Raw genomic sequence first — 25,409 nt, 5'->3', positions numbered from 1 at the left:
GCCCCCGACTCAGAGACCTCGTCTAGACGTCGGTCACTTGGACGAGCAACGACCCCTAAGGAGGGTCTCAGGCGACATTCTTAGAATGTGTGCCCCGTTTAAACGGAGGAGACAAGCGGTCGCAAGTGAGTAACTACAGCACGTCACAAATCCCGAACCTTGATTTCAACCCCATCCGACTCTGCGGCCCCGCCCCCCGCCCTCCTAAGAACGTGGCTTCCGGGAATAGCACCGCTGGACGCCGCTGAAGGCGCGGGCGCCGACGGGCAAGCGCGATCGCAGGGCGGGGCCAAATCTTAAAGGGCCGGAGTAAAGGAAGACTGGCGGTGGCGGTGGCTGCGGTGAAACCCAGGGAGGTGATGCCATGTAGCTTCATTTAGGGTTCATTTAAATCCCTCTAGTCCCAGACCCATGGAGCCCACGCGAGACTATCCACTGTTCGGGGGCGCCTTCTCTGCTACGCTCCCTACCGGGGCCATTGACGTAAGGTTAGAAATCCCCAGCGCGGATGGAGGCCAATCGGGTGGGTGGCGGAAACGAGCCGGGGTCGACTAGGGTCTGCCTTGCCTCGCTCCAGCGACCTCCGACCGGTGCCAGATAATCAAGAAGTTTTCTGCCACCGCATGACGGAGCAGAGCCTGATCGTGGAGCTTCTAGAACTGCAGGCCCACGTGCAGGGAGAAGCGGCCGCGCGGTGAGGAGGGCCCCTGGCTGGCCAATGGGAGGGCCGGATCCAAAGAAGTGGGTGGGGCCTGTGACTGCGGTGGACCCGGGCTACGAGAACTCCGAGGACAAACCTATCACCGGAAGTGAGCGAGTCAAGTTCAAACTTAAAGATGCTTTTAGGGTGGCCGTGAGAGTTGCCCCTCCATGACCCTGCTCCTCCCACTCCAGGTATCACTTTGAGGACGTTGGTGGGGTGCAGGACGCTAGGACTGTTCAAGTGGAGGCTGTGCAACCCCTCCTTTTAGAGAACCTGGCCTTGAGGGGCTGCTGTGAAGAAGCCTGGGTCCTCTCTGGCAAGCAGCAGGTAGCTAAAGAGAATCAGCAGGTAAGGGCCGGTGGCGTGTGAGATGTCCTGCAGGGGTGAAGGGGCTGGCCTTAGGGCATCAGGTAAGCATCCTGACGGTGATCCTTTTAGGTAGCAAAGGAGGTGACACTGCACCAGGCCTTGCTGCGGCTGCCTCGGTACCAGACTGATCTCCTGCTCACCTTCAATCAGCCCCCGTAAGGAGGACAGAAAGGGCATGTGGCTCATGAGTGGGGTCCCCAGGAAAATTGGCTGGGAGGGGCAGAGCAGAGAGGCTGGCTGGTGGGGTCCTCCAAGGAAGTAGGAGTGGGCCAGAGGTTTGGGGTCACAGATACCCAGGTCCTCCAAGGATCAGGAAGTGGGGGCTTCCACACAGGAGTCCTGGATGATGTTATCTCCCCATCTGTTCCCCCACCCCCAAGCCCTGACAATAGGTCATCTCTTGGCTCTGAAAATCAGTCACTTCCACCCTGGAGCCTGGGTGACTTTGAACAGCTGGTGACCAGTCTGACTCTTCATGATCCCAACATCTTTGGTCCCCAGTAAAGATGCTGAAATGCTACATGATGCTGCTGAAGACCTGGGGAGCCCATTCTGCAAGGGGAATAAAGGGTTGGATATATCCCCCAAATTCCTTCCCTGTGCATAAACATAAGACACTTCTCTGCAGAAATAAACTTGTTTTATAACCAACATAATCTCTGTGCCTTTGAATCTAAAAGGACCTCGGGTCTCCCCAGTACCCTTTGGTCTTCGAGGGGGAGTTTATAAAGTTGTACATGGGATCAGAAGGGACCCAAGGCTGGCAGTGGAGAAAGGGAGGAAATACAGTTTGGGGTGACTGGTTCAGCCATGAGGGGAGGGTGTGAAACGTACAGGGGGGCAGGTAGAGGATGTTTAAAGTGACACCCAAGGAAGGAGGGAAACTCTCTTGTAGTAATTCAACCCTGAGAAAACAGATGGGGAGTGGTATTGGCTGTCCCCCTCTGACGGATGAAAGGTCAACTGGTCAGAAGTCACCAGGACATAGAAATGGAGGCAGAAGTGACCAAGGAGTGCCGATTTGGTGGAGTGTGGAAGAGTCGCTGTTATTTGGTGTATGTGTAGTAGAGGATGCGCAGCTGGTCCCAGAAGAAGAGGGAGAGAATGGTATGAGGGCCGAGGCGGAAGTAGGAGGCTCCTATACCCTTGTACATGCCAAAAATGCCCTCTGTCCGAGCTGTCTGCAGCAGAGCGTCCAGCATCCCCCGGTACATGAGGCCCTGAGAGCAGGTTGGAGAAGGAGGGAGAGTGTAGGGAAGGAGTTTGTCAGAGCCCATCAGGGGCCTCAGTTCTGCAGGCTGCCTTTTGGGCTGTCTCACTTGCAGCCAAAATCTGCTCTCCCCCTTCCCTCTCCGGCTTTCCCTGCCTGTCTGAACCCCAGAGCATTCCCTTACCTTGCCCTGAGAATCTGTGGGCTGGTTGTAGAGCCTTGTGCTGGCCACATCAAAGGGTGTCATGGCTAGGACCACTGCAATCCCACTCACCATGGCAGCTGCCAGAGCCACCTTCCAGCTCTGGGGAGGAAATATCTAAGGGAAGGGAGGAAGAGCTTTGTCAATCAGCCAATCGTTCAACTCCTAGGAAAGGGCAGGCCCTCAGTAGAGAGCTGGTAACTCAGGGAGCTTCCACTCTATCAGTTATAATACAGTTTGATGATACGCACTGTGAAGGACTCAGTAAACCTGGGAGGAATGATGAGAGCTGTGGGAAGGCTGTAGAGGGTGACCCCCAACCCTCCTGCCACTCCCTCACATTAAATGTTGGTACTGACCTCTCTAAGACTCAGTTTGGCCTGCACTCCCCTGCCCACATTCCCAGGGTGGTCCCACCCATTTCCCCAGGCAGTACCTCCCACTGGGTTATGAGGTCCTTGGTGGACGAGAAGGTGCACAGCTGGGTGGAGGAACCGAAGATAACTCGGGGCAGGCCACCAATGGCCCCACGCCACAACCCCACCAGACCATGCTTCTGGCCAATCTCTGTTAGTGCCTGAAACATGCCCTGGCAGAGGGAAGACCATGGGGAGGGATTTAGTCACCCTGGCATCAGGGGCTGCTGTCTTCCAACACTGCTAATGATGGGTGCATAACAGGCATCTGATGTCTGGACAATCTTTGTGTGTGAGCTCAGTGCCAGAATGTTGCCCTTTGGTTGTCGACCACCCTGTTGTTTCCTCCCTTGCCATCCCAGACTAGGGAGTATGGAAGTGAGGACATTAGCAGACTGGGGGAGAATGGGGCAGGAGAAACGGGTGCAGAAGACTAGAGGAACAGGGGAACATGTGGGAAAGAGGATCTGGGCAGACTTCAGGGGCAGAATGAGGCTGAATTGATTGGTTGGGCAGAGCCTTGGCTGGGTTGGAGCTGCTGGGTGCAGGCAGAAAGTTGGGGCCAAATGGGAGAGAATGACAGGGACTCCAGCAGGGTTGGAAACACCTTACCTGATGCTTATACTGGTGCCCTACAGCAATTTCTGAGGCTGCCTGTGCTTGTAGGTGTGTCTTCACCTGAGGATGAGAGAGTGTCACAACCTATGGCCTAGTGACCATCCTTCTACCTCAGAGACCCAAACACCTGAACCCCTCACACTTCCTCTAGGGTGTTCAACAATGAATATCCTTTTAATCTGATAATTATTGTTGATCCCACTTAACGAATTGGTCATGAAACTCTGTCCCTTGGCTCCAGTCCTGGGGAATGGATCTCATATCACTGCAAGACACCCCCCCACCCCCCCTCTACAGCCTCCTTCCCTTGTGAGTAGGCATGGGGATGGAGAGGTTAGAGAATGGCAACATTTCCTAAGACTCTTCACATTAGGCAAGACCTGAGTGTCCAGCCTCTCATGCCAGCTCCTATTCCCAGACAGGATCTCCAGCCACCAGCACAACCAGTTTCCCCATCAGACTTGGGTGGGTTGTGAGGGGTCATCTGCACCTGATCCCAACACTTCATGGGGCCACGGCTTCAGCTGACTTTGAAGAGGTTACTGTCCCTGAATCTCATACCCTAGGAGTGAGACCAGACTGCCTCTCTTTCAGAACTCACTGCCTCTCAGTGTCTTCCCAGGAGGAGTGCAAAGCTGGGCCTAGTCCTAGCAATAAGCAGCTGTGTGACCTTGAGCTGGTCACTTCCCCTCTCTGGGCCTCAGGCAAAGGGTCCATAATCTGGATAACTCAAAAGGGCCCATTGTAAGATTGTAACTCTGTGATGTCCAGGACTGCCCCTGATCCCTACACTTGCTGAGGTATGTTACTCAAGTTCCTCACCCACCCCCACACAAATCCACTTCCAACCTCTATCAATTATGAAGGCCCAGGTCCCCATCCCACACCAAGTGTCTGCCTTGGAGGCCTCAGGCAAGACCCTTCTTCTCACCATGTAGATAGGGCTCCCCAAGTAGGCTCCCATGACCCCAGCCATGGCGCCAGCTGCTGCGCTGCGGGCCGGGCTGAGGGTGCCCTCAGCCGTGTGCAGGTAGCCTCCAGCCTCAGCCAGCCCGTAGGTGCCCAGCCGAATGCCATTCATCAAGAATTGGTATAGGAGGGCAGGGGCCAGGCCCTTCTGCAGGGCAGCCAGGCCGTCCACCTTGCCGATGGTAATGAAGGCATGGAAGACGTTTCGGTAGTGCCGCTGGTAGCTGCCAGGGGCCTGCAGTTCTCCCTGCAACTGCATCCTAGTCTTCACCACCTCCAGGGGGTTGGTGAACAAACAGGCCCCGCAGGCTGCCAGGCCGCTCATCACGAAGTCCATGGTGGAGTAGTGGTAGCAAGAACTGGCCCAGGAGTAAGAAAGTCAAAATGAGCTTCAGAAACGGGGTCAGAAATCAGGAAAGGCCTCAGTTTCAGCAATCCGGGCTGCAGGAGGTACGAATTTAAGGTCTCCGGAGTCAAGAGTGTCAGGGTCAAATGTCAGGAGGTCAAAGGTTAGCTGGATTTGGGAGTCAGGAGCTGGCAAAGAGAAGAAAGAAGAGGTTAGGAGAGTCTGACGAGAAGGTTATGACAGGCTTCTGTTGGTTAAAGGAGTTGATGTCAAGGAGGGGCAGAAGTCAGGGGGACGGCAGGTGGGATGCTGAGAATGGCTGGCTGCTGGGGCTCCGGGAGTAGGGAAGGGAAACGCGGAGCTGAGTGGGGAGCTGGGAAGGAAGATAAAAGAAAAAACCCAGGAGGTTATGCAGGAAGAGAATCCGGGAGATCTGGTGGCGTCCCCGGGACAGCAAGGAGATCGGGATCGCGGAAGTCTGGACTCCGGCGGAGACTGCGTTCCCAGGGAGCTGCTTGAGTTCGCAGCAGCCCTACCGGGTAGCTTGCGGAGAAGGCGCCACCACACTCCGGTCGGGGTGCGCAGCGCCCAATGGGGGGGCCTAGGAGAGCCTCAGCCAATCAGCGCCGAGCCGGCTCCTGGGCCAATGGGACGCGCTCCCGGCGACGCGACCCCGGAGACCCGCTGCGAGGCGGTTGGAATTAACTCTCCCGGCTCAGGCTGCAGGTCCAGGTTGGAGGCCTCGGATCCCTGGGGGAGGTACCAGGAGAGCAGAGGGTTTTATCACTGGCGGGGAGGAGAGGTTGGACCCTGGGTTACTGGACGCGTGCGGAGGCTGAACGCGAAGGCAGCAGTCTACCATTGGGGTGTTTGGGGCTCTCCTCCTGCGCGTTCTGTCCCGGGCCTCCGCCCAGTGGACTTGTCCAACTGTAGATACACGCCCTGATGGGCTCTGGTGCCAGGACAGCCTGGAAGGTGCGGCTGTGTCCGCGGGGCAGGTGAGACGCACCTGCTGAACCGGACTCCTAGGTTCTAGCCCCGGGTGTAGCTGGCTGCGGCCGGAGGGAAGGGGGCCTGATGGAAGGTGAGGGAGCGTGGTCTCATTCCTGTGCTCTTTTGATCCTCAGCAACCTGGAGGAAAAGACCGGGCGGAGATTTAAATCGCTGGGTTTAGGTTACACAGGGCCAGCAAGTGGTGGTGGGAGAGATCTTGAGATTCTGGCCTCCTGCCCTTGCCCATGAGTCTGATCATGGTTAGTCACGGAAGAAGTTCTGAGAAAAGAAACTAGGAAGCTAGCTGGGAAGAGACTGAGGGGGAAGCCAGCTGGAAAAGGCAGATGGATAGGACCTGTCATCTGAGGCTGCAGAAGGAGGTAGAGGGCACACCTGTGTGAGAGGCCGTCACCAGACTTAGACTGAGAGAACCTTCTGAGTTCCAGTTTGGTTCTTCCTGCTTACCAGCTAGATGGCCTTGGGCAAGTTACTTAACATTTCAGAGTTCCCTTTGTAAAATGGAATGATAATTATCTATTACACTTACCTGAGTGAAACTGTTGGACTTCCACCAGGTGTTCAATTTACAGATTTCCTGAAAAGTCAAGAGCTGCCATACTCCTGTGCCCTAGGGTGTCCTGTGCCAACAGCCAGATCAGAATATCCTTGCCCCCTTCTTTTGGTGATCTCCAAATCATTCAAATCATTCCTTACCTTGAACTTCATCTCTCCTAACCCTCGGAGCTTTTCAAATTCTCCATGTTCAAGCCATTTCCAGTTCTGCTTTGCTTCTCAAACATTTACCCACGTTTCTCATTTTGTTTAACAATTGTTTACTCTCTGACTCCTTTGCTACAATGGGAGTTCTTGTGTACCCTGCCAATCTGGTCTGAATCGTTTCCATCGCACCAGTGTACTGCTAAGTCATTGAGCCTTAGGAAGAAGCAGGAAGGGTGGAGGGTAAAGTAGAGTAGATAATGGGGCTTCTCCTGGGCTCTGGAAGGGTCTCCAAGAAATTTCCAAGGAGTGTTCCCCAAATGCCTTCACCTGCTGGATGGCGTGAGAATTCCTCTTGTTTTAATCCTTAGGTTTATACCAGTAGTTCTTCAAGTGTGGTCCCTGGAACAGAAGCAGCAGCAGCACTACCACCACCAACACCGCTGGGGTATCTATTAGAAACGAACACTTTCTAATCCCACCCTAGACCTCCTGTGCCAGAAACTCTGGAGGTGGAGACTGACAATACACTTTAACAAGCCCTCTCAGTTATTCTGGTGTGTGCTAAAGTGATAGAACCACTGGCTTAAGGCTTTTATCTTTAATATCCGGGAAAACTAGAGATAGACACTTTGTAAAGTGTTATTTTTTAAAAACAAGCTTAATTTTTGGAAGTTGTAGATTTACAGAAAAATAGTACAGATACTATGAGAGTTCTCATATACCCCAATCCAGTTCCCATATTATTAACATCTTATAGTAATATGATATTTTGTTAGAATTTTGAACCAATATTGATACAGTATTATTAACTAAAGTCCATACTTTATACAGATTTTCTTCATTTTTTAATCCTCACTCGAGGACATTTTCATTTACTTTTGGTTTTTATTTATATTTTTTAAAGATTTTTATTTATTTACTTTTAGAGAGAGGGGAAAGGAGGAAGGAAGAGAGGGAGGGAAACATGGATGTGCAAATGGTTGCCTCTCCCACGCCCGCTACTGGGGACATGGCCCACAACCCAGGCAGGTGCCCTGACTGGGAATCAGACTGGTGAGCTTTGGGTTCATAGGCCATCGCTCAGTGTACTGAGCCACACCAGCCAGGGCTTCATTTGCTTTTTGAGGGGCGGGGGGAGAGAAGCATCGATTCAAGAGAAACGCCGATTGGTTGCATTTGTAGGCACTCAGACCTGGGATCCATGCTGGCACCTGGGATCCATGAGGGCACCTGGGATCATATGCCCTCACCAATTCTAAAACCCCTAACAGGGCACCAGCCCAAGTCCTGGGTTCTAGCCTGTGGTCGCTACCTTGCCACCAGGTTTACACCACCAAGTCTCAGGGCTAAAGGGCTAGAGTTGCTCTGGGCAAGTCCTCTATCCCCCAAACTGAGGAGCGTAAACTGCCCCCATAGCTAAGACTTCCTGGGATTTGAAGACAGTGAGGTGTGTGGTGAGGGAGGAAACAAAAGGAGGCCTAAAGATGCTTGCAGAGAGAGGTCGGAGGGGTGAGCAATCCTAAAGCCAAATCCCTCAAACTCAGATTGCCTTTCATAGCTCTAAATCTGTACTCCAACAAAACCAGGCCTGCATCTGTGGCACTGGAGCCTGGCTGTTCTGGCCACTTGCCTTTCAGCAATGTCTGAAGCAGATGGTACAAGATCTGAGCTGCCCTCTTCTTGGCCTGGATGTGATCCTAACTCTTCTGGGGGGTAGAACAGGTCCCTCTCCCTCAAATCCTTGCTCACCCTTGGTCTTATTAGGCCCTTTGTACAGAGGATCTGAACCTGATGGGCCAGTTCCTGCCAAGGCCTCTCCATGTTCAGTGGGACTCTGGGTCATCTGTCATGTTACTAGAGTCCTGATCCTACGCAGTGTAGAGGTCACGAGAGGTGTCAGAACTGCAGAGGTTTCAGTGCAAGGGAAGCTTCAGGCCAGACCCGAGCTCTCCCTGTCTGTGGCTCACTTCCCTGAGGCCCACTGGGAGCGCTGATTCAGCACATTACTCCCTGCAGTAGGTATTGTTGAGTTGGAGTAGAGGAAAGTGGGTGAGACACGAGAGAGCCAACAAGGCAGGATAGTCATTGATGCCCAGCCAACTATTAAACTAATGAAAACAATTTAAACTGTTAAGAAATGTTTTTTGTGTGGTTTTATTGTATCATCAGGCATTAAAACATCTGAACAAATCAATGTCTGGGAGGTGAGGCAGCTGCTTTCTCCTTCACTTCTTTGGGTTACTAGAGTACCTTGTCAGCGTATTTAAAAAAAGAAAAAGAAAAGAAAAATCAGTCCTGGCTGCTGGATGACTCAGTTGGATGGAGAATCCTCCCAAACACCAAAAGATTGCAGGTTCGATTCCCAGTCAGGGCATATTCCTGGATTGCACGTTTGATCCCTGGTCATGGCATGTACAGGAAGAAACGGTCTGACATTTTATTCGCTTTCTCTCCTCCTTCTGTTCTCTCTAAAATCCACAAACATATCATCAGGGGAAGATTAAATAAATTAAAGAAAAAAAAACCCTTTTGCATTATTTAAGTCTTTCCTTGCACCAAGGCAGGCACTGGTACAACACAAACTTCTGTCAGATGCAATTAGTCTAGCATCCAAACATCATGCACAGTATCTGGGCAGCAGCAGTGGCTGTGCCCACCCCCACTGTGGCCCTGATTATTTGTGTATGATATTTGGAGCATCTGGAAGAGTATGAATAGTATGGGGAAGAGGAAGGAGGAGGAAACAGCATGAGTGCCTGGCTGGGAGGAGGTCAACAAAAGTTGTGCAGAGCAAGCCTGACCATGTCATTGGTTGATGCTTTTTAATAGGATCGTCTGGTAAAACCCCATGATGGGGTCCTCATTGGCCTTAGGCTGGCCCACAACCGTGCTGATGATGCAGCAGATGATCTGGCGTAGCCCGGTGGTCCTGCGTGGTCATGCCGTGCTGGAGTTTCTGGAACGAAAGGCTAGACAACTTCTCCACAATGGCAGCTTTCCCCTGCAATTGTAAGGCCATGTGACAATGATGTGACAATGTAATTGTGCCTGGTTGGTTTCTGTCATTATCAAATAGTTGGTAGTGACTTTCAATAAAGCTGGATCCATTCTGCTCCCAAATTGGTTTGTCTCCCATTCTGGAGCATCACCCGGCCTTGCTGAGTGAGACCTTCGAGATGGCTTCTCCTTCGTGAGGCCCGTGGGCCACGCCATCTCCTGCTTCACCCCAACAGTCCCCAGGCGGACTGAGGCCAGCTCCTCAAGAGCAGAAATGACCTTGATGACCTCTCGCTCACTGAGCATCAGCCTCCCCTGACCATTTGGTATCTGAGGGGCTGGCGTGATGGCGGCAGCGGCAGCAGCAACGGCAACCTGGTGCTGTCTGTGGAGCTCAGTTTCTTTTGGAATTGGATGGGGCGTACATAAACAGGTGGTGATTTTTATAGGTCTGAAAAGTCATGGTTTCCATCTTTGTGCTTGCTTTGAGCAGTGGGCCCGCTGGAAACTCTTATGGGACTACATCAAATTAAAGAACTTCTGCACAGCTAAAGAAACCATCATCAAAATGAAAAGGGAACCGACTCTTAAGGGAGAACATATTTGCCAATGATACATCAGATACGAGTTTAATTTTCCAAAATATATAAAGAACTTATATGCCTCAACACCAGGGAGACAAACAACTCAATTAAAAAATGGACAAAGGACCTGAATGCACAGTTCTCCAAGGAGAACATACAGGTGACCCATAGACATATGAAAAGATGCTCAACATCACTAATCATCAGAGAAATGCAAATTAAAAGCACAATGAGATATCACCTCACACCTGGCAGAATGGCTATTATTAATAAATCAACACACAACAAGCGCTGGCAAGGATGTGGAGAAAAGGGAACCTTAGTGCACAGTTGGTGGGAATGCAGACTGGTGCAGCCACTGTGGAAAACAATATGGAATTTCCTCAAAAAATTAAAAATGGAACCACCTTTTGACCCAGTGATTCCGCTTCTGGGGATATATCCTGAGAATCCCAGGAAAAATGGAAACAACTATACATGAACAATTTTAAAAATGTGGAAAAATAAAAGAATCCAGAAACACCAATTCAAAGGAACATAGGCACTTCTATGTTCACAGCAGCATTATTTACAGTAGCCAAGGTCTGGAAACAGCCCACGTGCCCATCAGTAGATGAGTGGATAAAAAAGCACAATGGAATCCTATACAGCAGTAAAAAAGAAATTCTTACCTTTTGTGACAGCATGGATGGGCCTGGAGACTGTTATGCTAAGCAAAATAAGCCAGTCGGCGAAAGTAAAATACCATATGAAAGTCAAATACCATATCATCTCACTTATATGTGGAATCTAATGAACAAAATAAACTAATGAGCAAAATGGAATCAGATAGAATAGATACATGGAACAGACTGTCAGCTCTAAGAGGGGAGGGAGAGAGGAGACTGCTTGAAAGAAGGTGAAAGGATTAGTCAAAGAACATATATGCATGACCCACAGACATGGACGATGGTTTGGGGATTGACTGTGGGAGTGAGGGGTGGGCTGGGTGGAGTGGGGAAGAGGGGGAAATTGGGACAACTGTAAAAGCATAAACAATAGCCCTAGCTGGTGTGGCTCAGTGGATTGAGCGCCAGCCTGTGAACCAGAGGGTCACTGGTTTGATTCCCAGTCATGGCACATTCCTGGGTTGTGGGCTAGGACCCCTGTGAGGAGCACATGAGAGGCAACTGCACATTGATATTTCTCTTCCTCTCTCTCTCCCTCTCTTCCCCTCTCTGAAGAAAAAAGCATAAACAATATATATATATTTTAAACAAACTCTTTGTCAGGCATGTTAGAACTTTCTCAGTGTAGCTCCAGGGAGCTTCTGTTCCTCAGACATGCTGCCCTGCCCTTGCTTTTGGGAGTGGGGAAAGTCTCTTTATTTGTCAACAGACAGACAGGTGAAAGGCCTCCAGGTGGGTCTCTGCCAGGGATACACAGAAGAAAAAGATAAGCTCACACCAGCCCAGGAGGAGAGGTAGCGCTCCATCCAATTCTTCTTCTGTGCACACCCCCACTCAGACCCGCGACAGTTCATGCAGTACCAAGTGCCACTCGTGTCTGCAGCTAACGACCACCACTTTTGGGTTAGTTACCTTTTTGAATGATATTTCTGTAAGTAGCAAAACTAATAAAGATATTCTCATTTTAGTAAAAACAATACAAAACAGGATTTGTTTGGCTATACATGTATATCTTTTTTTTATCCTACACAAGGACATTTTTTTTTTAAAGATTTTATTTTCAAAGAGAGGGGAAGGGAGGGAGAAAGACAGGGAGAGAAACATCAATGTATTTGTGAGAGAAATATCGATCCAATCAGTTGCCTCTCACATGCCTCCAGCACACTCTCAGCTTGCCCCCAACCAGAGACCTGGCCTGCAAACCAGGCATGTGCCCTGACTGGGAATTGAACTGGTGACCTTTTTGTTGACAGGCCAATGCTCAATATGCTGAGCCACACCAGCCAGGGCCCCAAGGACAATGTTGCTTTTAGAACGAAGGTTGAACCTACACTGCTCCAACCAACTGAGCCACACTGGCCAGGGCTATATCTTTCTTTCTTTTTTAAAAAATATTTTAAAGAATTTATTTTACTCTTAGACAGAGGGGAAGGGAGGGAGAAAGGGAGAGAAACATCAATGTGTGGTTGCCTCTCATGTGCCCCCTGGGGACTTGGCCCACAACCCAGGCATGTGCCCTGACTGGGAATTGAACCAGCGACCCTTTGGTTTACAGGCCGGCACTCAACCCACTGAGCCACACCAGCCAGGGCAGGGTTGTATCTTTCTTGATAGGGTCTCTGAAGTACTTTTGGAGAAAGATTTATTTTCCCAGGAAGCCCCAAATTATCTAGACACACGGTCTGGGAGGTTAGGTGCCTGGTCCTGGGTTTTGTGTGTGTGTGTGGGCGTGTGTTGGGAAACTGGTAGAATCAACAGAATTATGGGAAGTAGGGAAGGAGAGTCAGGGGAATAGTGGACTGTGGGGAAGATTCAATTCAATTTGGTTAAATTAACCAAATATTAAGCACCACTGTATGCTTGACCCTTTTCCTGAACTTTGGGATGTGTCAGTGAATAAAAGAGATAAAGATCCTGCCTCCAGAAAGCTCCCTTTCAAATGTAAAATATAATTAACTATAAACATGTCAATTTTTATCCTCACCCAAGAACATGCTTATTAATTTTAGAGAGAAGGGAAGGGAGAGGGAGAGGGGGAAAGAAGCATCAATGTGTGAGAGAGAAACATCGATCCATCACCTCTCGTACGCGCCCCAACAGGGGGTCAAACTCATAACCTAAGCCTGTGCCCTGACTGGGATTGAACCGGCAACCTTTTAGTGTACTGGATGATGCCCTGGTCAGGTCAAGGGCTGCAATTTTAAAAAGCGGTGCAGCAGGCCTCAATGAGAAAGTGATCTTTGAGCAATGACTTGAAAGAGGTGAGGGAATCATTCATGTGGATGTCTCGGGAAGGAGGTTTCCAGGCAGAAGTCACCGCCAGTGCACAGTCCCCGAGGCAGCCATGTGCTTAAGAGAAGAGGTAGGGAAGAGGGAAGACAGTAAAAGGTCTTGTTGGTCACTGTAAGGACTTTGGCTTTTACTCTGAAGAAAAGGGGGTTAAAACATATATTTATCCCAGCTTTCTGACTTTTATTCCCATGTCTCGTTTGGTGTGTGTGTGTGTGTGTGTGTGTGTGTGTGTGTGAGTGTGAAGGTCTGGCATCGGCGGGCACCTGGGCGTGGGAAAAGGCCCTGGCAGTTCATGACTGCCCTTCGAATCTTCCTCCTACTACCCTACTTCCCAGACTGGGGTGTGGCTCATTCCACCCCCTCAGTTGTTTTTATGACACACACCCCCAGCCCTGGAACTCAGCTCCTCAAACATAGAGCAAATTAGAGGTGAGGAGGACCCCTACCCACCATTCCCCTGCTCCTCTACCCCCCTGCCCCCGCTGTCCCCTACTGACTGCCGGCCAATCAAAGCCTCCCAGTGGGACTGGGAAAGTCAGAGGCTGACTTTCAGAGAGCCAGGGATTAAGAATGGTGAGCAGGCAGCGGGGCCCAGCAGTCACAAGCCCCTAAAGGGGACATATCTGGATCTCCCTCCCCACCTCCCTGCCTCCACATCCCGCCCCCCCACCCCCCGCCCTCTATCCCTTCTCTACACACACACATGTGTACGCCTGACACAATGGCCGGGTGGGGCTGAGGAACTGGCTTCCTCTGTGGAGATCTCAATCTGGGTCCTCAGTTCCCGCCCCAGAAACACGGAAGACACTGGGAGACCTGGCCCCACACTCCTTGCTTCTCGGGGCAGGCAGGACAGGCTGAAAATAGGAACCGCTTCCAAAACAATAAAGGTAAATTCAGGGGGAACTACTGCAGAGTTAGGGAGGGGGGAACCTGGGAAGGGGTCCCTTGGTGTGAAATAGTGGCTGGCTCACACCCAGGGGAAGAGGTTGGAAGCTGAAGGGACAGGTTGTCGGGTGAGGTGTGGGAGAGAGAGTTAGACGAGCTGTGGAAGAACACACACCATCCCTTGGCTGATGCGGAGGTGTCCTACCTGCAGCCCAGCCTCGTGGCGTTTTCATCCCACCTCCTCCCCACCCCATCCATCTCCAGCCCCCAGAACCCCGACCTGCACAGCAATGCAGACAGAACACGCACATACAGAATAGCCTGCTGCCCACACCCAAGTTTCAGCCTTTCCGCAGCCCCTGTTAACCTCCGAAACCTGGGACAGCGAGTCTGTCACATCTTCCAGAGCTCCAGTGTGCGCATGTGGAGTGTGGTGTGGTTTGGGGGGGGGGTGTCCGGTTGGGAGGAGGATTCGATTCCTGTTTCCTGCTCCTACTCACTCAGCCCTAGGAGGTGACTGAGAGTGGAGAGGACTCAAGGGTGAGTGCTTGGGCCCAACACCTGGATCCCTGTGACAGGCCTGAGTGGGGGGTGGGAAAGGAAGTAAACAAAGGTACCTGAGAAGGGGGGTGGGATCCCTGAGTGGGGCAAAGCTGGGAGGAGCTGGCGAGGCCACTGCCTGGGTCATTTTGATAAGGGGCTTCCTGGCAGGATACGGTGGCCATTGAGCTACAAGACTCACAGTCTACAGGCCCTGGCCCCCACTCCGCACCTTTTCTCAAGAACCAACTCTGGGGCCTAGAGGGGTCTGAGTCTCCTGCTGGCTCCTGCAGGGAGTTGGGGGGCGCCTTTGTCTCCCAGCCCTGACCCTGCAGTCTTCTCAGGATCATGGCCACCTTCGCAGAGAGAGCGGTGCAGCCTAGATCCTCATGTCTGGCCCCACTGTCCTTGCCTTCAGTCTGATCCTCTTCCACCCTTCAGGTATCCAGGCAGGACCCAGGCGTCCACTGGGGCCTCTTTTTCTGTGACCAGATGGCAGGATGGGGACAGGCAGGGATGAGAGGATGGGACAGGAGAGACCATGTCCGGGGCCTCCTGGTCTCTTGGGGTCAGAGGTTCCAGGAATCTTCACGGCAGGAAAAGGAGACTAAAAATAACCCGGAAAGGGAGAGTCCGGAGAGAGGAACTGGGAAATGGGGGGCGGAGGGCCAGTCGGAGCAGGGAAATAGTGATGCATCCCTCATGGCACAGATACACACACACACTCCGCATACTCCCGCACAGACAGCACATAACACACACAAACCCTCGCACCCCTCTCCCACCACACACCGTATACTGTGAACTCCACTCCCCCACTGCATACCCACCCAGTAAACTCATGGCAAATCCACTCTTTAAACACATCATACAACACCCCTTTCCTAGAGCGGTAGAAACAGCACACACACACTTAAACCATAGTCACAAACCTTCACAACACAGTTACAGACACACAGCACCATTCAGCAAGCAGATGCATACTGGCTACACTGGCACGCTAAATTCCCCTTCCTGACCCACTTCTCTTGTACCCTCTCCCCCCACTTGCGTCTCTACCAAAGTACGCCCACCCTAGCCTCACTGTCTCCTCTGGCCTGACTGTGGCAGCAGAAGCCAAAAGGCAGAGAGAAGTGGAGGCTGGGAGGGCCAAGAAAGGCTGCCCTGGGGAGAGGGGGATCCAGGGGCCTCAGCGATGAGAAGAAGGGGTGAGAGGTGAAGAGAGAAGCGTGGAAATGAGAAGGAAGGAGAGGAAGTGCACCAACCTTCCCTTCTGAATCCCAATTATGTCTGATTTGCTTGCAAACTATTTCTGCTCAGAGGCCTCAATCTACTCACAGCAGGCCATGGGTAACACTAAGGGTCTCTCTCCCTCCCTCCCTTTTCTTCAGGGGATGACTCCAGCAGAGCACCCCACTCCTTTGAAGAGCTCAAAGGAAGATGTCAGACCAGTCTCTTCCTATAGCAACACCCCCTACCCAGAAGCCCCCTCGGATCATCCGCCCCCGGCCCCCCTCTCGACCTCGTGCTGCCCAGTCGCCAGGGCCTCCCCACAATTGCTCTTCTCCGCAAGAACTTCCTGTCACCTCCAATGATGCACCAACCCCAATGTACACCCCCATCTTCTGGGAACCCCCAGCCTCTTCCCTCAAGCCCCCTGCCCTTCTGCCCCCTTCAGCTTCTAAAGCCAGCCTCGACTCCCAGACTTCCCCAGACTCACCTTCCAGTTCCCCCAGTCCAGTGTCCCGGCGCTCCATCTCCCCAGAACCTGCTCCCAGGTCTCCAGTCCCCCCACCTAAACCCTCTGGGTCACCCCGCACACCTCTGCCCCTACCCCACACAGCCTCCCCGGCCCCTGCCCAGGATGGCTCAGCCTCTGCCCCAGGCACTGTGCGAAGATTGGCTGGCAGGTTTGAGTGGGGGGCTGAAGGCAGGGGTCAGGCTGCTGATGTCCTAGAGCCAGCTCCCCAAGGGGGAGTGGATGTGAATGGGGAGAGAGAGACTCCCCAGGGCATCCTCACCAGAAGGGGATCCCAGGAGAATGGCGTTCAGGGTAAGTACTTCCTGGGACTAGGATGGGCATGATCCAGCTTATTTATTTATTTATTTATTTATTTATTAATTTTCAGTACTTTTAGGCTGGTTACTTTCAGGGGCTACCCTTTCAAAATGGATTTTATGTTTGGAAAATCTGATGTCCATATTTCTGGGAGTTTGGAGAGAGTTCAGGGTTGAAAAGTAGATGCCTGGGACTGGCCCATGTTCCAGCTGCTGGGCAGGTCAAGGAGAAGGAAGAGGCCTGGGCAGGGTGGGGCCAGGCCTTAGGGGTCTTTGCCTTAGGACACCCTGTCTCCCACAGGTGCTTCCCAGGCCTGCCCTCCCTGCTGTCCCTGTGTCTGCCATGTAGCCCGGCCGGGCCTGGAGCTCCGATGGGTCCCTGTGGGGGGCTGTGAGGACGGTCCCAGGGCCCCCTGCCGAGCCTCCCCGCTTCGGACCTCCCGCTCCCGTCCCAACCCTCCTAGCACCAGTGACCACTCAGTGGTCCTCACATCCTACCGCTCCACTGCTGAGCGCAAACTCCTGCCACCACTCAAACCCCCAAAACCCACTCGGGTCAGGCAGGATGCCTCCATCTCTGGGGACCCCCCACAGCCAGTTCTTGATCTGTCCTCCGAAGATGGAATCCAAACAGGTATAGCGCTGGGAGACTGCACGCTTTGGATGGGAAGGGAAGGGGTGGAGATGAAGCATTTTAAAAATGAACTACAGCCCCGAATAGGCCCTGAGCTTTTTTGTTGTTGTTCCTCTACTAGTACCAGCTGCTGCTCTAGGGCTGATGGGAGTTGTAGTTTTTATAGTAGTAATCTCTGCTGGGGATCCTGATTTGTTCTCTTCACTCTGGGTTCTCTCTCCAGGAAACAGACCAGATGAAGCTCCTCAGAAGGCCCCTCAAGCAACCGTGGAGGGCAGGTACCAAACACTGCTCACCCTTTACTCCTACCTGAGGGCTGATTCACCTTCAGGTCCTGCTAAGTCCTATCTCCCCAAAGGTGGAGTGAAGAAGGTCTGGGGTTCTAGAGACAAGTAGCCCTGGTTTCTAATCCCAGCTCTGTCCCTTATTGCTGTGTGACCTTATACATGTCACTTAACCTTTCTGGGTCTCAGGGTCATCATCTGCAACATGAGGGTAAGCATACCAACTACTTCACAGAGTTGTTGGGTATAACATTGGTCAAGAGCCAGTCCCCTAGTACGTGCTCCACTGTAGCTCCCCTACCCTAAGCCTCTATTGCAGCGATTGTCTACAAGACTGTTCGGCAACCACAAACATCTCTTCCGTGTCACCTGGGCTTACTAATGATCTTAGATCCACTACCGTTATCACAGTTAGTCTGAGCCCATTCATGTATTCAACAAACATTTACTGATGTTTATTCTCCTGGGTTTTTAGCTTGGGTCAATGGGTATGTGGTGGCGCTGATAACCAGAACAGCAAAGACAGAGCTGCAGGTGAAGAGGAGGTCTGGGTTTGGCTTTGATCACATTGAGTCTCACTGAGGCACAGCTGGACATTTCGGACAGTGAGGTGATTGCTACACGAGAGGGCTGGAGGTGAAGACTCAGAAGTCTCTGGTACACCGTAGTTGAGATAACAGGAGTAGAGGGAGCCTGCTTCGCTCAGGGCCTCCCATACAACAGGCACATAAAAAAATTATGTTTGGTCTGGGGAGCCACCAGGGTCCCTATACACAACCTTACACTATCATGTGACTGGCACCCCTGGAGGTGTGCAGCAGGGGGTGGCTCTGGGGGACTCTGTTCCTTTTTCTCTCCACAGGGATGAGGAGGGACCAGAGGAGCTGAAGGGTCAGAACTGGGAGCTGCCCCTTCAGGATGGTGAGTCTCTGCTGTGACCATCAAGCCGGGAGAAGGGTTCTGGGGCACTGGGCTCCCCTGATGTGCCACCTTGGCTCTCCAGAACCTCTGTACCAGACCTACCGAGCAGCCGTGCTGTCAGAGGAGCTGTGGGGGGTCAGTGAGGATGGAAGTCCCTCTCCAACCACTCCTGGAGAAGCTCCCACCTTCCCCCGGCCCCCTGGACCTCGAAACACTCTGTGGCAGGAGCTTCCAGCTGTGCGAGCCAGTGGCCTCCTGGACACTCTCAGCGCCCAGGAGAAGCGCATGCAGGAGGTGGCATACCTAGGGTCTGGCCAAGGGCAGAAGTGTGACCTGGGTCCCGGGCTGGTTGGGAACTGGGCTTTCCACTGCCGCCCTGTCCTTCCTCTCAGAGCCTGTTTGAGGTGGTGACATCCGAAGCCTCCTACCTGCGCTCCCTGCGGCTGCTGACTGACACCTTTGTGCTGAGCCAGGCTCTCCGGGACACACTCACCCCCCGGGACCACCACACCCTCTTCTCCAATGTGCAGAGAGTCCAGGAAGTCAGTGAGCGGTCAGTGGGGTCCTGCCCTCTCAACAAACCAGGCCTCGGCTCCTGAGCATCCCTTATTTTTCACCCTGTCCAGGGCCGCCCTTCCTCAGGCCCCGTTAGCGCCTCAAGAACCCAGGAGATTTAGCTCTCTGCCCCCCTCATTGCTTGTTCCCCCACTCTGTCAGGTTTCTAGGGACGTTACTGTCCCGTGTACGCTCTTCCCCCCACATCAACGACCTTTGTGACATAGTACATGCCCACGCTGTGGGTCCTTTCTCGGTGTATGTGGATTATGTGCGGAACCAGCAGTATCAGGAGGAGACCTACAGCCGCCTTATGTGAGTGTCCCAGAGGTGGGGGCCAGGCTGCGTGTGTGAGGGAAAGCTGGGAGCGGGGTTGGGGTCCAGGCCACGGCAGCCTGGGGGTCAGGGCCTCTAAGGCAGACACCAGCGGCCCGGCCTGGGCCTGCCTCTGCAGGGACACAAACGTGCGCTTCTCCGCGGAGCTGCGTCGGCTGCAGAGCCTCCCCAAGTGTGAGCGGCTTCCACTGCCGTCCTTCCTGCTGCTGCCCTTTCAGCGCATCACGCGGCTCCGCATGCTGCTGCAGGTACCACTGCCCGGGCCTGGGGTCTTTTCTACCCCATCAACTCCACTGGAGTACCCTCCCTGGGGCCTCCTGCCTGGCCATCATTGTCTCCCACCCCACCACAAATACAGGGCTCCCCTAAATCAGACCTCCTACTCTGGGCCTCTCAGTCCAGGACCAACCAAGCCCTGCCTAGAGCTACCCAAAGTTCTCCAGAGCCATCTGGGTGCAGGAAATGAGGCTCTGGCTAGAGACAGGAGTTCTAGACTTGGCTGTGCCACTAACTGGCTGGCTGACCTTGGGCAAGTCTCTTCCTCTCTCTCTGGGTCTCAGGGGGAATGTGGTGGGTGGTCTTCGAGGTCTCCTCAGCCATATCTCTCACTGCATACCTCCTCAATGGGGTTGATATCACCTCCCAAGTGGGCGAAAATTCTTTCTTTGGGGTGTAAAAAAAATCTTAAATATTCCAATGGTTGTGCTACTTCGAAGGCCCACAGTACATAAAAGATATACAAGATATCTGTGCTATTCAAATTTCTGAACAAGTTCCTTAGCAGAGCAACACTGGGGGGAAAAAAAAAAAAAGGTTGAGAAACACTCTTCTATTGCAGAATAGAAACTTCTCCCTAAACCAGATCACCCAGTGTGGGGACCTCAGTGAGAAGAGTTCCTAACTAACTGATCAGCCTTGTGATGTCTTATTCAGTTTAATACACCCCAGTGCAGGCAAAATTATCACAATCAGAACAGTCAAACAGCTATTGAGTGCTCTGTTCTTGGCGTGATTCTAAGTACTGTATACCCACTTACCCCAACCAGCGACTGTGTGTGGGCAGAAACTATTGTTGACTCCACTCTATAGATGAGGAAACTGAGGCAGAGAGAGGCTAAATAACGTGTCCCAGGTTATCCAGATAATAATTGATGGAGACAAACTTGAAATCCAGGCGCTCTTAACCACTGTGATACAGTTTGTACTGGTAGCTGTGGTTAATAATTATTTAAATAATAGCAATCTCCTTTTTGGCATTTACTGTGTGCCAAGGACTATGCTAAGCACATTACATATATTACCTTACTGAATCCTCACAACAGTGCTAGGTGGGCATTGTCCCCATTTTACAGATGCGGAAACTGAGGCTCAGAGAGGTAACGTGATTTGCTCAGGGTTAGGTGGGTAGTGAGTGGTGAGGTCTCAGCCTTGTTGAGGCTGGCTCCTCAGCTCTGTGAACCCCAAACTGAGCATTTTTCCAAGCCAGGCAAGGGTCCTCTGAGCTGCAGCCCCCCTGAATCCCAGGGCTGCAGAGGAGGGGCCCACTATCCCTTCTTCCTTGCTCTCAGAATATCCTGCACCAGACTGAGGAGGGGTCCAGCCGCCAGGAGAATGCGCAGAAGGCCCTGGGTGCTATCAGCAAGGTGGGCAGGAGGGTATGCTGAGGCCAGGGGAGGTGAAGAAGGGGCAGGGAGAGGGAAGGGGTGGAAGGGAGAAGGGGTGGTGACTCAGCTCCCCTTACCCAGATCATTGAGCGTTGCAGTGCTGAGGTGGGGCGCATGAAGCAGACTGAGGAGCTGATCCGGCTCACCCAGAGGCTGCGCTTCCACAAAGTCAAGGTTGGTCTCTGCCCAGACTCCCCACCTTCCCTTTCCCCATGGTGGTGTTATGAAGAAGCCAGAATCTCCTCCCTGCTTCCTCCCAGGCCCTGCCCCTGGTCTCCTGGTCAAGACGCCTGGAGTTGCAGGGGGAGCTGACGGAGTTAGGGTGCCGGAGGGGGGGCGTGCTCTTCACCTCGCGCCCCCGCTTCACTCCCCTCTGCCTGCTGCTCTTTAGTGACCTGCTGCTCATCACTCAGCCTAAGAGGTAGGTCCCAGGAAGGGTGGGAAGCCCAGGCAGTGGTGGGAAGCCCAGCTGTACTTCTGTTCTCTCTCTGAACTTCCTCTTCCCTGGGTAGTGGGCAGCGACTACAGGTTCTGGACTATGCCCATCGCTCCCTAGTCCAGGCCCAGCAGGTTCCGGACCCATCTGGACCCCCTACATTCCGCCTCTCCCTTCTCAGCAACCACCAGGGCCGCCCCACCCACCGGCTACTCCAAGCTTCCTCCCTGTGAGTTGTGTCTCCTTTAGAAACACCCTTGGGACCTTCACCTGACCTCTCAGAGCCTGCCACTCTCCTCCCCAATCCCTCTCCTCTGTGGCCCCTGCCCAACCCCCAGTGGGATCTCCTGGGCCAATCGTGGCCTTCCCTATGTCTCGCCAGATCAGACATGCAGCGCTGGCTGGGAGCTTTCCCCACCCCAGGCCCCCTTCCCTGCTCCCCAGACACCATCTATGAGGACTGTGGTGAGTAACCTCTAGAGGGTGGAGGGAAGGAAAAGTGAGTCTTAAGGGGTGTCTTGGTGAGAAGCTAAAAAGTGTCTTGATCCTACTGTAATGTCACCCAACCCCACCAGACTGTTCCCAGGATCTGTGTTCAGAGCCTTACATACCTGCCAAGGCTGAGGGACAGAGTCTGGAGTCCAGGGCTCCCACAAAGCGCCTGCACAAGAACCCTGAAGGTGAGAGATTCTTTTATTTCTTCACCCAGGAAATATTTATTAAGCACCTATGAGATGCCACTGTCTGTTCTAGGCACTGTGAACCAAACACACAGATATTCCTGTGCTGCGCGAGCATACATTCTAGCAGAGGAGAAACAATAAAGAGTGAACAAGATAAATAAGTAAATTATATGTAGTGCGTCCGAAGGGGATAAGTGCTATGGAAAAACAAGAGTAGAGCAGAGTCAGGGAGGCTGGGAGTCCCGGGGTTGGGTGGGGTACAAGTAAATAGGGAGGTTGAGGTGGACCTTGATGAGGAGACACCATGTCAGCAATGACCTGATGGAGGTGAGGAATTTAGGCACGTGGCCTCTAGAGGAAGGATGTTTCAGTCAGGAGCAAGAGTCAGTGCAAAGGCACTGTGGTTGGTGTGTTTGAGGAAGCAGTAAGGGGGTGAGTGTGGCTAGAGGGAGTGAGAAGGGAGAGAAGCAGATGAGGTCATAGAGGTAACAGGGACCAGATCATGTGGGTTCCTGTAAGGATTCTGGCTCTCGCTCTGAGTGAGATGAGCAGCCATTGCAGGACTTGATGGAGGAGTGACCCTGACCCTCTTTGATTGTCACCTCCACCTCCAGTGGCCTTTCTACCAATGCTCCAGGTTTCTCTACTAATTCCTACACTCACCGTGACCCTCAGGCATTAGACCCCATGGTGCCTCCTTTCCCTTTTGACCTGTGTCCTGCCCTGGCTCCACTCAGGCCCCTGTCTCTCTTTTTTCAGGCTGGCTGAAGGGGCTTCCTGGGGCTTTCCCTGCCCAGCTGGTGTGTGAAGTCACAGGGGAGCATGAAAGGAGAAGGCACCTTCGCCAGCACCAGAGGCTCCTTGAGGCTGTTGGGCCCTCTTCAGGAACCCCCAGTGCTCCCCAACCCTAATGCAGGCTGTGGAGGGGACACAGGCTGGGACAGCTGGCAGTGTGGCAAAGCTCATCCATCTATTGGATTCACTGTCAGTGGAAACACTACCTCTAGTGGCAACCAATAGGGACCAAGCTTCATGACAAGGCAGCCAATGAGAACAGGGTTGTCTGAGTCCAGGCAGAATGAGGATGGTTTGAGTGTGTTGCCAAAGGCTTAGTGCAGAGCGGCTAATAGGTGTTGAGCTGGCTGAGGCCCTGGCCAGTGAGTATCTCTGCTATGCTCACAGCCTAGGAAAATGAAGGTAGGTGGATGCAGTTAAAAAGGGTTGCATTGGAGATTAAGATTAGGGTTAAGACTGAGATAGCTAACAGCAATGAGCAGGGACGCATCCAGCCTCAGGAGATGGTGATCTGGACCCAAGAGCTCAGAAGTGACCCTGCTTGGTTCTACAGCAACAACCAGTCCTGCCCTTTGAACCTAGAAAGTATTAGATTCCATTCTCAGGGTGCCTCCTTTGTCCTCTCAAGCCACTTTTTCTCTTTTTGAAGAATCCAGAGAATCTGTGAGTGTGTGTGCATGTGTGTATGTCTCCACTGAATGTGGTGTGTGTGTGATCTTGCCCCCTCCCAGATGACTGAGCGCCCCGTTTCTTCCCCCAGCCCCCATGTTAACTATTATTCTCTCTGGGAAAGACTCTAGGTCTGAGGGCCAAAGGAGAATGAGCTGGGCATGGCTTGGCAGCCAGAGGCCAGAGCCGGAGATGAAAGTCCTGGGATCTGGGTCTCTTAGAGGCCAGAGTCCCTGACAATTAGAGGGTGATGTTATGGAGCAGACAAGCAGCCTGGCAGAGGAGCCCAAGGGACTGAAGATGGCCAGTAGCTGGGGCCCGAGGCCCCGGAAGCTCACAGTCCCTTCTCCTTGCCCCTAAGCTTGGCATCCATAATCTCTGCCTGGAAACCCCCCAACTGAACTATAATCAGGTGTCCAGCCTCAGCCTTGGACTTCAGACTGGCTCTGGACCCCAAGTTTGGGCAAAGAAACAGAAGCTGTGGATCATGGGACATCTGGTGAGCCGCCTGGACTTTCTTGCCTTCATCCGGTCCTCTCACAGAAACATGGCGCCAGGCAGTGGCAGAGAATGGAGAGCGATGTTGCTGCCCATCCCCATCCAGAGGGTCTGCTTCCAGATGAGAAACTGCCCCTCCGTGATGCCAGAAGGAGGCAAGGGACCAAGAGAGAGTGGAGCAGACAGTTGCTGGCAAGTGGGGCCCAGGCCTGGCACAAGGTCTTCCCTGAGCTAGGCCACCACACCTTCCATTCAGCTCATGCGTAGCAGCTTGCCCAGGACAGAAACTGCCACGCCGACCATGGGAGGTGCAGGGACTCTAGGAGACGCACAAGGAGAAAGTCACCAGCATTTGGCATGCGCATGACTTTGGAGATTCACCTAGCACAGTGCCTGGCATATGAGAAACCCTCAATAAATGTTGGTGGAGCTGCATTGAGGCTCTTCAGGGGACTGTGTGCTTAAAGAAGCAGTGCCTTCCAAAATGTGTCTTTATAAGGTGGGTGGGGCTGGTTAGAAAGGGATTCTTTGAGAGCAGAGATCGGTTCTGCTGGGAGCAGGGCTTGGAGACTAGGTGCAAGGCCCCAGCGTGTCGGCCCACTCATAGCTGCACAGGGATCCAAGGCTGTGCTGGGGGTGCATTTGAAGATGCTGGAGTGGGGGGCTCCTGCAGGCTGGGGAAGAAAACAGGGCAGGACCAGTTATGGCTGGGGCTCCAGAAAGGGGTGAAGATGCAGTGAGCAGAACAAAAAGGGCAGTCAGTTGGCAATAAAGGTCTTTTCCTGACCAGTCAAGCATCTCTGTGTTTCATTCAATCAGTTCTACACCTGTTTATTGAGTGCCTTCTCTGTGCCAGGCACTGTTCTAGGATATGGGGATATAGAGATGAAAAAAGCAAGGACCCTGACTCAAGGAGCCTATGCTCTGGGGATGGGGGAGCAGGTGGAGAGAGCAATGACCAATTGTAAACAATTTAATAAGTAAGATAAACTCAGGGAGCCCTGAGTGCTACAAAGAAAATACACCAAGGTCTGTGATACAGAATACTGCACGTGTGTGTAGCTTTGAGGAAGATCCTGGAGGTCATACCTGAGCTGAGACCCAAGTGACTAGAAGGAAGCAGCCCTGGGAAGCTCTGGGCAAAGGGCATTCCAGGGGTGGCAGCAGGGGATTGGAGTTCAGGAAAAGGAGGTAACAGTCATGGGGAGATGCACATTCTCCTTCAAGTTTCCTGCTTGAGGGAGCCCCTCTCCACCAAACTCCCTCTCTCTCTGAGATTCTCAGAGAAACAGACAGATAGGCAGACATCCAGGGGCCCACATAAAGATACACATGTGCCCCATGTACGGTCCCCCCCAGCT

At 52.7% G+C, this 25,409-nt stretch overlaps 3 protein-coding genes and 1 pseudogene across 5 annotated transcripts; 2 read left to right on the top strand and 2 right to left on the bottom strand.

The window, feature by feature from the left end:
* The first annotated feature begins 249 nt into the window (after positions 1–249).
* RANGRF (RAN guanine nucleotide release factor) lies at positions 250–1,719 on the top strand. The gene is made up of 5 exons (XM_024565131.4): positions 250–488; positions 578–694; positions 895–1,051; positions 1,142–1,227; positions 1,453–1,719. Exons 1-5 carry the CDS (start codon positions 412–414, stop codon positions 1,574–1,576), a joined length of 561 nt encoding a protein of 186 aa, XP_024420899.1. The 5' UTR covers positions 250–411; the 3' UTR covers positions 1,577–1,719.
* Positions 1,720–1,726: 7 nt separating this feature from the next.
* Positions 1,727–5,700, bottom strand: SLC25A35 (solute carrier family 25 member 35). 2 transcript variants are annotated; one of them, XM_024565128.4, is made up of 6 exons: positions 5,370–5,700; positions 4,450–5,021; positions 3,513–3,578; positions 2,921–3,073; positions 2,467–2,601; positions 1,727–2,292 (listed from the first exon to the last, which is right to left on the bottom strand). In XM_024565128.4, exons 2-6 carry the CDS (start codon positions 4,822–4,824, stop codon positions 2,119–2,121), a joined length of 903 nt encoding a protein of 300 aa, XP_024420896.1. In that variant the 5' UTR covers positions 4,825–5,021; positions 5,370–5,700; the 3' UTR covers positions 1,727–2,118. The 2 variants fall into 2 exon arrangements, with proteins under 2 accessions (XP_024420896.1, XP_024420895.1); XM_024565127.4 differs by having other exon boundaries at positions 5,233–5,371.
* A 3,617-nt stretch (positions 5,701–9,317) lies between these two features.
* Positions 9,318–9,682, bottom strand: LOC112308754 (nuclear transport factor 2 pseudogene; annotated as a pseudogene).
* A 4,197-nt stretch (positions 9,683–13,879) lies between these two features.
* ARHGEF15 (Rho guanine nucleotide exchange factor 15) lies at positions 13,880–25,182 on the top strand. Of its 2 annotated transcripts, none has more exons than XM_024564931.4 (16): positions 13,880–13,977; positions 15,907–16,568; positions 16,875–17,207; positions 17,431–17,485; positions 18,354–18,412; positions 18,495–18,706; positions 18,805–18,965; positions 19,130–19,282; positions 19,422–19,551; positions 20,872–20,946; positions 21,049–21,141; positions 21,228–21,388; positions 21,480–21,632; positions 21,786–21,868; positions 21,979–22,083; positions 22,846–25,182. In XM_024564931.4, exons 2-16 carry the CDS (start codon positions 15,956–15,958, stop codon positions 22,995–22,997), a joined length of 2,538 nt encoding a protein of 845 aa, XP_024420699.2. In that variant the 5' UTR covers positions 13,880–13,977; positions 15,907–15,955; the 3' UTR covers positions 22,998–25,182. The 2 variants fall into 2 exon arrangements, with proteins under 2 accessions (XP_024420699.2, XP_045055228.2); XM_045199293.3 differs by lacking the exon at positions 13,880–13,977 and adding an exon at positions 14,487–14,515.
* The last annotated feature ends 227 nt before the right edge of the window (positions 25,183–25,409 follow it).

This window comes from Desmodus rotundus, chromosome 9 (genome assembly GCF_022682495.2).
Source record: "Desmodus rotundus isolate HL8 chromosome 9, HLdesRot8A.1, whole genome shotgun sequence".
Classification (NCBI taxonomy): Eukaryota; Metazoa; Chordata; class Mammalia; order Chiroptera; family Phyllostomidae; genus Desmodus; species Desmodus rotundus.
This window is presented reverse-complemented; position numbering and strand designations above follow the sequence as displayed.

Coding starts and splice junctions, on each gene's coding strand:
- ARHGEF15 (XM_024564931.4), top strand. CDS start 15,956: ATGTCAGACCAGTCTCTTCCTATAGCAACACCCCCTACCCAGAAGCCC. Junction 19,283..19,421: donor GAGACCTACAGCCGCCTTAT/GTGAGTGTCCCA, acceptor CTGCCTCTGCAG/GGACACAAACGTGCGCTTCT. Junction 21,869..21,978: donor CACCATCTATGAGGACTGTG/GTGAGTAACCTC, acceptor CAACCCCACCAG/ACTGTTCCCAGGATCTGTGT.
- SLC25A35 (XM_024565128.4), bottom strand. CDS start 4,824: ATGGACTTCGTGATGAGCGGCCTGGCAGCCTGCGGGGCCTGTTTGTTC. Junction 3,579..4,449: donor TGGGGAGCCCTATCTACATG/GTGAGAAGAAGG, acceptor TCTCATCCTCAG/GTGAAGACACACCTACAAGC. Junction 2,293..2,466: donor CCACAGATTCTCAGGGCAAG/GTAAGGGAATGC, acceptor ACCTGCTCTCAG/GGCCTCATGTACCGGGGGAT.
- RANGRF (XM_024565131.4), top strand. CDS start 412: ATGGAGCCCACGCGAGACTATCCACTGTTCGGGGGCGCCTTCTCTGCT. Junction 489..577: donor ACCGGGGCCATTGACGTAAG/GTTAGAAATCCC, acceptor GCCTCGCTCCAG/CGACCTCCGACCGGTGCCAG. Junction 695..894: donor CAGGGAGAAGCGGCCGCGCG/GTGAGGAGGGCC, acceptor CTCCCACTCCAG/GTATCACTTTGAGGACGTTG.